This window comes from Papaver somniferum, chromosome 5 (genome assembly GCF_003573695.1).
Source record: "Papaver somniferum cultivar HN1 chromosome 5, ASM357369v1, whole genome shotgun sequence".
Classification (NCBI taxonomy): domain Eukaryota; kingdom Viridiplantae; phylum Streptophyta; class Magnoliopsida; order Ranunculales; family Papaveraceae; genus Papaver; species Papaver somniferum.
Window position 1 is genome coordinate 195,971,966 of NC_039362.1, and position 9,950 is coordinate 195,981,915.

General features: G+C 36.6%; 1 protein-coding gene across 1 annotated transcript; it reads left to right on the top strand.

Annotated features, from left to right (window-relative positions):
* Nucleotides 1-6,599: 6,599 nt before the first annotated feature.
* LOC113284194 (protein LIGHT-DEPENDENT SHORT HYPOCOTYLS 4-like) lies at nucleotides 6,600-8,055 on the top strand. Its single transcript, XM_026533609.1, has one exon. The coding sequence runs from the start codon at nucleotides 7,173-7,175 to the stop codon at nucleotides 7,863-7,865; it is 693 nt and encodes a 230-aa protein (XP_026389394.1). The 5' UTR covers nucleotides 6,600-7,172; the 3' UTR covers nucleotides 7,866-8,055.
* The last annotated feature ends 1,895 nt before the right edge of the window (nucleotides 8,056-9,950 follow it).

Here is a 9,950-nt window from a genome sequence, read left to right on the forward strand (position 1 = left end):
TTTCTCTTGATCAGTCTAGCAACTTTCCCCCAGCCAATATTTTTTGAGATTTTGATTACTCCCCTGGTATCATTCTAGTATCCAAACTTGGATAATCACTGTTTGATTGTAAGCTACCAATTTTCCATAAGAAGCCTTTTTGGGGACAAAAAAATCCAGCACTTGAGAAATAAATAACCCGACATTGGTTACATTCTCCACTAGGAAAGCGTAAACTAAAAAATCTACCTTCACCACCCCTCTTAAATCTAGATACACATAGATATGATCCTTCTTTATTTTTCCGAATATGAGCATGATAAACATCTTCTTCAACTCTTTCCCTCCATTTATTCTCAGCCAAATCCTCTGTCAATAATAATTCCAGTGTATTTTTCATCCATGATATCATCCTTGGATGAAAACCCAACCAGGCTCAGTACCCGTTTCTTCCCCTTTTTAGTTATCTTCACAGTTTTTGTGCTCCCAAAGTACGATATCTCAATTGAGAAAGATTTCGTCTCTAACTGGAAGAACCTGTTTTCTGGATCTTTAGCACCACCGGAATCCTCTGCACTTTGATCCTCATTGAAAGAATCTCCCCCGTCTCTATTCAATATTATGTTTCTCATTCTTGAAGTTCTCTCTTTGGATCTACCAATCATCATAGGTCAAAGTAAATAAAAAATTAAAAACTTCTAAATAGCGATTAAAATCCAGACTTCACTGACCAATAAATCCCGACCTCAAGGGGAAGGGCCAAAGATCCGTCCTTGGACAACAAAGAAGTCTAGTTGTAGCATACTCTCAAACTGAATCAATCAAAGACTGAAGCGATTGAGAGGCTGAGCTTGATGATGTAGAACAACGCCATGAAAGAGAAGCACCATATTTTTCGGTTCACGTTGCAAAACTTATCGTAGAGAATAACAATGGATGATGCAATACTGCCCTACACATTGGAGTAAATTTTTTTTTTTATCATGGTTTCCATCTATTATTGATCCATCTTTTGCAACACTGTTAATAGGGATACATGTCCATTGGGAAGGATACCAAATTCTATGTACGACAAATTAGAAATTATATACATAATTAAATATCTTCCACGGTAAACTAACACCCCCATTAGCAGCCATGATTTTCCAAATGGAAGTTTAAGCTTAAACCAACCCTTAGGGTGAGCGGTTAATTAATGGGTCGCATTTCTGCTAAGGACATGTAAGTGCCCGACAGATGCTTAAACATTTAGTGGTTATAATTCCATTTGGTTGAATCGCATTTGCATCAGAATTGGTTTTTTCTTTTTTCTTTCCTTTGGCTAACTATTTGGGCTTATTAATGGCGTATTTTTCCTAACTACAGAAGAAGAATCAACCTTTTTTGGGAAAAAATAGGTTAAAGTGTATGGCTATATGTTCTCCATAATCTGAATAAGTAGAGTTCTGAAATCTTGTTGGTTCATTTGATTCGTGAAAGCATAACATGGGACTAGCATAATGGATTATCTGGACCCACTAGTTATGCAAAATGTAAAAATTAACAAAAAAAAAACATAAAAAGTTACCACATGCATATATACGTCTTTTAGTAAGCGGTAAGATTTTTAGATATACCTACAATTCAATGCACAAATCTTTTCATATGAGATGTTTTTATCATTATCTGGATTCGAGAACATGGTGCCGAGGATACTCTTTCTCCCCTATCGAATGATTTTTAACATGTTTTGCAGGGTGTTATAAAGAAAATTACTAACACCATGTTTGTTTACTCCTGACTCATCTGAGTCGTCTGGATCTGAATTATCTGGATCTGAGTCGATATGTTTGTTTTGAGTCAGATCTGACTCATCTGACTCGGAAATAAGTGAGTCAGTAGTTTGGTCCCATGAGTCAGGGATATTTTGTTACCTGATTCAAATGAGTCCGACTCAGGGGTTATGTCTGAGTCATAGGTCGAGTCCGATCTGACTCAAAATGGAAAACAAACGGTCTGACTGCTGACTCGGTCCGAGTCAGGGGTTGACTCAGATTCAGACGCCGAGTCAGCTGCAAACAAACAAGTTCTAAATCAAAACAAGACAATTACTTGATAGCTCATCAAAAAAAAAAAGTCCGGATAAATCATTTTATACGAGCTAGATGATGTAATTTCTTTTGCTTTTTCCAATTTTTTTTTTTTTTTTGATTTCTTCTTCTTTTCTCATGAGGTTATGTTCCCTCGTATTTTTGTTTTTCTTTTCTTAATAAATTTTTTGTATCAAGAAAAGTGATGAACTTTTAACAGATCATGCTAGGTTGCACGACAATTGGACGCAGGGGGAAAGCGAATCTTATGGCAAGAAAAGCAGTTGCCCACCCAGCCTAAACTAGTGTTAAAGTTAATGCAAGTCTATTTTAGCCCTTTATAGTTTATAAGTTCAAAAAATGGGCTCCCAAGCCAATTTTGCACCCCAATCTAGGTTTGGCATGGATGGCTCTGCCCTTGATTTCGAAACCTATTTTGAGACATACACATCCATTATATTATTTAGGGTGGGTTTATAAGGTATGTCTAAAGATAATGTAATTACCTATATATCTCTAAATAATTTCAATTTATCATAGTTCCCTTATCCTCAAAAACCTAAAATTAAAAATCAAAATAAACTTTAAACTTAAACATCTAGGACTCCAATTCAATAAAGAAATTAATCAAACAAAGGAAACACGAATCGAAGTGAGCGATGTTGGAATGCGAAATCCAAATCTCAATTGCTCTTAGATGTATTTTAGAATGCATGCGTAACAAACCCATCTTGTTTTTGATTGATTTTATTTTGTTTGATCGGTAGAATATGATTTCAAAGATGAAATTAGGGTTTTCAGAAGATCAGTTCGGCTGATCTTGCAGTATTAATTTTGAGCCGAACTTAGTGTATGATTTAGAGAAACACTATGTTCGGCTAATGCGACTTTACAATATTTTCACCCGCACCTCAATTTTCCAGCCGAACCTCAATTTTTCAAGCAGAACCTAGTGGATGATTCAGTTTCTGAGTGAAGTTCGGCTGATAACTTTTAAGCCGAACCTATGTTTTTTTTGAAATTATACCTAGGTTCGGCTGACAAATTATCATCCGAACCTAGGTATAATTTCAAAAAAACAGAGGTTCGGCTCAAAAGTTATCAGCCGAACTGTTCATCTGGTCAGCAGATCTGGGTTTTAAAAATTCATTTTTTTAAATTCAATTTTTTGGGAGATTCAACTTATAAAAGGAAATTAAACCTCGATAGAAGTTTACCTCTGATTTGAATCACACATTTTGGTCACTTCTAAACACTAAAATCTCAAAAGTCAAAACCCAAGTTTTTTTTCTTCACTTCTTCTTCTTCCTCTCAAAAATCCCAACTCTCTCACATAAATTTGATTTTTCTACTAATTCACCACTAATAATTTAATGTTTAATCAATCCTTAAAATTCATAATTAATCAATTCTAATCATAATCATTTACACTAATTATATAAGGGTAGTTATGCCATTATCAAAAATGGTGGATGAGGGGTGATGTTGTTTTTTATTTAGTGACCCTATTTTATCATTATCTAGTATGCCTCAAAAAAGTATAGTATGCCTCAAAATAGGTTTCTTGATTTCACGTATCAATCAACAAGCCCATGATACTTTCGCTATTTGTTTTTCCTGTGCTAAATGATATTATTTGTTTCTCCGTGTTAGATGATTTTTGAAGTTTGACACTTATCCACCTACAAATGCGACATGTTTTAATGTCTATGGTGGTTGGCATGCTCCATCCCACCGCGAAGGTAGGGGTTCGAACCCTGTAATTGCTGAAATCCATTCCAATTTAAGGAGTTTGGATGTAATCTAGGGACCACCATTCTAGGGCGTCAGAAAAAATAAAAAATGGCTATGCTTCTAAATTTATTTTTGGTATGTTGACTATGGATAGGTTGATAGCCCATAATATAACTTTTAGGTAAATTTTTTATAAGATCTTGTTAAATTTTCGTTTTCTTCAAATCAATCTAATTTTCTTTTTATTTCTTCTTCTTTCTACGGGAGATTCTGGCTTCATGGCCCCCACTTGTTTTTCATTTTTTTTTATTTTCTTATCAATATTTCGCTTAAAAAAATAAAAGGTTGATGGCCTAAAAATACCTGGGAATATATCAGCCACCAAAAATTCATCATCATGTTTTTATTTCCTCTTAGTTACATCAAATCTCAAGATTTTTGTATAAAAACCCTTCTTAGAGCAAGTCCAACGGGACTGGTATATCACCATATTTGCCCATTATGCACCAACAATGAGACTAGCAAACCACTAAAACGGATGGACAAACCCTCAATTAAAAGAGTTTGTTTATTGCGGCTCAAACTTATTCGAAAGAATCAATCAGAGATGACCGACGCAAACATGGCCGACCGACTCATATTGAGTCGAGGCTCGGTTCCAACCGAGACGATGGTCGTCTCATTCTAAGTCGTTCGGTCTTGACCGAGCCGACAACGACTAGTCCATCCAACGGTTAGGAATTCAATCCCTATAAATTCGGCTGATTTCAACTCCAAAATCGTACCTTATCCACCTTCTACACCTACAAATTCTTCATACTTCTGCTTCAATCTTCTTCATTGAATTTCAAAATCTTTCAATCTCAACAAATGTGTATCAGAGTTCGCGGTCCTAGGTTTTTTCTGGAAGAAGATTCGGCAGTTTGTACAGCTTATGTTTTTCAAAAAAGAAATAATATCCACAATGTTACGAATTTCGCAAACGACTTTCTGGCAACAAGTTTTTGCAATGTTCGTTGCAGAAATAAGGAACTTGAGAAATCGTGATGTTACTGGATTGTCTGCTCGTTTTCAATTAATTAGTCATTCTGTCAACTAATTTCTTGGTATAACAGAAAATATTATGTGCGATGAAGACATGTCAGAGGCGTTATTCTGGCAGAACATTTTCACAATGTTCGTCTCAGAAAAGAGGAAGCCCGAAAATCGAGATGTTGTTCAATTAATCGCTCTGTCGCACCATTCCTTCATCAGTTAAGGGAAATTGATCGAGAAAAATTTATTGGTGTAACTGAAGTTGAAGTGATCCAAACAGCTCCGGATAATTGGAGGAAACCCACGACAAACCTTTTCAATACGAAGCTTATTTCAACATTCTTAAAAATGGTCTATCTCAATCACATCTGTACTGCACCCGGAGGGCTCTCCCTATCTTTACTATGGAAGAAGATATTACTCTTATTTAATGTTTGATGCATATTATATCGAGAAATGTGACCAATGGCTATTTTTGGGAAAGATTGTTGCAAAGGTTTGTAGCTCGTCAAAATGAATATTTAAGAAACAACATGAGCCTCGAACTAAGATTTGCATTCATTGGTAAGGATGTCAAACGTTATACAGAAATTTTATGGATGGTTCAACGTGATAATTCTGGATTGTGCAACGAAGAACTGGTGAGTATCTTAATATCTTTGTCCTCATTGAGCAACTGCATCATAGTTTAATTAAAATCATATTAACTAACTTGTTGTTTATCTGTTTTTCAAAAAACCATGGTTCAAGCCAAGTTTATAGAAGAAAACGGAAGAGAGTATAAGCTAGCATTCATAATGCTCAATGTTATTGTTGTTGTTATGAAATCAAGTTACTGTATATGTACGGAAATGTAACAAGTAATAGTGCGGTCTTTCATTAATGAGATATAAACTTGACAATAAAAAGATCTTAAACTAGTACAATCTTTGGCCTCCTGGTTTTCTTCATTCGATGTAACTGCCATTCAACGCGCTCATGAACTGTTTCTCCTCTGGTTTTGGTGGAGCTTTTCTTTTTAAAGGGATATTTTCCTTGTTTAACTTCTAAAACTTGCGCTGCTCCTTCCTTATTTGCATCCGCCTCAAATTTTGCTTAACAGAAAAGAAAAACTGCCTTATGAGACATTTCAAGAGAAAAATTAGTGGAAATGTGAGTTGAATGTTTGAATGAGTTGATTATTTATAAGGGTACAAATATATAGCCGCTGGAAATCCGACCGTTGCCAGTGTTGTTCGAGACGACCGGCTCACATTGAGCCGGGTCTCGGCCCTTTGTTGTCCGGTCGTCTCAAATAGCACTGGCCGGCTTATCTTGCTTCGGAAAAAACCTTTCCCCACTATCCAAAACTCTTTTTGTCCATCTATTTAGATAGACGTACCAAGTAATTTGATGGTGCCCGTTGAAGTTGCTCTTATACGTTTGTGTAGGAATATTCTACAACTACAAGTCATGCTAGGTTGCACACCTTAACCAGTCAAGCGCTTAGGAAATTAGCCCTTTGGATTTGGATGGATGTGCAATTTTTTCTTTTGCCAATCAAGGATATTTTTCCTCCGTCTTGGATGATTTTTGGAGTTTGACGCGTATCCATCATGTCCGTCATTCTCGGGTATCCTTCCTACAGAAAGTAGTATGAATGAAGATAATACCCCACCAGCTGGTCATTTCACTCACTCACTCACTAGTCTCAAACACTCAAAACACATAGGATTTCTTCTTTCTTTTTAGTCTACGCTCCTCACTCGCTAAAACCACACTCCATCCATCCATTCATCCAATACAAAAACTACACTAAATTACACTATAGTAGTACTCTAGTACACCTAGTAGAGAGCACATAGATATAGATAGCCCTTTATCGTTTATTTTTATGTCCCATCTAATTCCACTTTCATCTTTCTTTTTCTTCTTCATCTTCTCTCATTCTCTCATTCATTTCTTCCCTCCTCAAAACCCTCTCCATCTCACAAACTCTAAACCACAAAACCACCATTAAAAATCATCCTGAATCATTATCAAACATGTGTATGAAATGAATGATAACTTCTCCTCCTCCTCATTAGTCCAAAAAAAGAGCAAGCAAGCAAGTTAGTTCTTTATGTACCCTGATCATCACTATCTTCATATATCATAACCCTATACTAGTTTATGGAAACCGGCACAAGAGTTCAACCATAACCACATATATTAATCCACAAAGCAGCTCAACACATCATCAAAAAACATACACTTAGAGGAGAATTAAATGGTTGTGTGTTAGAGTAGAAGTGCTAGAAAATCAAGAGAGACTAGAGAAGAAGATATAAATAAAGAAACTCGTCAAATTTTCAAGGAAAAGATCAAAAAGCAGTCATGGATGCAACATCAGGTGGTGGTGGTGGTGGTGGTGGTGGTGGAGTTATTGGAAGATCTTCGTCAACGAACATAGCAGCAGCGGCACCACTAAGTCGATATGAATCACAGAAGAGAAGAGACTGGAACACATTCTTGCAGTATTTGAAAAACCATAAGCCACCATTATCATTACTGCGGTGTAGTGGAGCTCATGTAATTGAGTTCATGAAATACTTGGATCAGTTCGGAAAGACTAAAGTGCATACTTTAGGTTGTACTTTCTTTGGCCATCCCAATCCGCCTGCGCCGTGTACGTGCCCGTTGAAACAAGCTTGGGGTAGTCTTGATGCACTTATTGGACGGTTAAGAGCCGCATATGAAGAAAATGGTGGAAAACCAGAATCAAATCCGTTTGGAGCTAGAGCTGTTAGGATTTACTTGAGGGAAGTTAGAGAAAGTCAAGCCAAAGCTAGAGGTATACCTTATGAGAAGAAGAAAAGAAAGAGACCAACACCACCAACAACAACAGCAACAGCCACAACATCTTCGTCGTCGTCCGGGGTGGTTGTCGATAGCAACGGCGGAGGATCATCCTTGTCTGGTCACCATGTTGGTGGTGGTGGTGGAGGTGTTAGTACTACTACCAACAATCATGTCGACATGGTAGCTCATTTTCATCAACAACCAAATACAACTATCACTTCCATATAATCAAGGTGTATGGATTTTTATTTTGTTTTGCTCAATCGGTTAATTCTAGTCTATAGTCTACTAGTTCATTTCGAGATTTGATCTCTATATTATTCTACTATTAGTTAGGAAGATCAGTACTTTTTATTAATTGTCATTTCAAATTGCGTTATTAGGCAAATTCAATAAATATATGACTTTGAATTGACAATCCCCATAATCCCCGATTTGGTAACAAGTTTTTCTCTTCTCTTTTACGTACTCTCTGCTTAATGCTTAATACCCATTCTTCTCTCTGATAGCTTGATTGATGAGATTGATGAGAAACTCTATATTGTACTGTATGTATGCCGAATCTTGTTTCCAACACAATCCTGGGTTTAAATATGCTGTATCACTATACATATACTAAGTGCATGCATAGAAATCCCATTATGTCATATCATGTTGATCCTATAATTTCTTGGAAACATTTGTTTAATGGTGCTGTGTGTCTTGTCCTCCTATACATGGGCGTAGTCGGGCACTACTTCTCTTGTGCAGTAGTTGCCGTTGGTTCCTTTTCTACTGCTAGAAAACTACGTACACGCATACAGTAATTAACTTGAGTTTAATACACTCCTATACTGATGAAAAACATCATAGACTTGGCCTATGAATTAGCAGCATGTTGTAGAATAGGGTTGGGGGAATTTAACTTGTCCAAGGTTTATTTATGAAACGTGGGTGGCTTTTATTATTGTTGTTGATCTTTGATTAGTTAGCAGATTTGATATTTTCAAAATTGAAGTGAGGTTTTAGGTTATTGTCCAAATTCTTGATTCATCCATCACACGCAAGTATTGCTTGTTCTACCATGGAAAGTCCTATCTAGACTGATAATGACATTCACTCCACCCGATTGTTCATCCCTAACCTTAAGAAGGACTGTGAATTAACGGCGGGTACGTCAAAGATCCACGTCAGAGCGCGAGTAAGTCGCAAATTGTCACACATATGGTGGATCGATCTTAATATCCGTCTCGTAGATTTGTACCATCCGTACATAGCCTTTCCTGCATCTCCATATATCACTCGCATGGATTGAGTTGCCAAACTCTCTTTCTCAGGAGTCAGGAGGCATATATCATCCTGTGAAATGACATATGAAAGGAAATATAACAAGACTTTGCAAGGAGCTAGCAGATGATTATGGAACAAGGGCATGAATAGAAGCCTATAACAGGGCACAGCACATGCATATCTCTCTGGGATTCTTGTCCATTATCAACCTAGTTAGTAAGCTAAATGCAGGACATTACAGCTTTACAAGGAGCGGCAAAGCAGATTTTTTTTTTTGAAGCATACGGCAAAGCAGATGATGCTTCCCATCTTGTCTACTTGTTGTCTTGACTCAGCATTCTTAGCTCATTATAACATGTCTCAATTATTGATAACCAACTACCATTAATTTGCTATCTAGCTAGGTAGAGTCAGTCACGGTTTGATGGTTATGATTAATCAATTAGTAGCAATTAACTAAGTTGATGGTCCTGCTGTATATTTTTAATTACTCTTTAATTCTTTGTCCTTCTACACCCTACTAATTGTTTTTAGCCGTTCACCATAATTATAACATTGATGGTCGACTTTGGATTCTTTATTTGCTTTCTTAACCATTGCATAAACATTAATTACACCGGAAAGACTTATGAAAAATGTAGCGTACAAGAGCAAGCAATGTTAACATCGGCCTCATTCTCATCCCAAACCCGTAATGCTTGGTTACATGCTGAGAATCCTTCTTCCAAGCTCATACGTCAAGGCTAAGAGCCTAAGAGCTTTGGAAGATACTAATCTCTTTACAGCTGAAGGACGGTTTTCATCTGGTACCGTTAGCTCCGTGAAATTTAATATTCCTTGTAGCAGTCTTTGTCATTAGTGAGTACATGCTTCCGCAAAGAATACATGACAAAGAAAAATAAAAGACAGTTTGCACAAGAAATAAATTAGCCCTTAATTAAATAATTATGCTGCGAGTTATGGTCGGATTGGATTAGGTCAAAGCTATAAAATTAGAAATAAAATTATTTCTAGGTATTCAGTGAATAGATTATACATCAAACA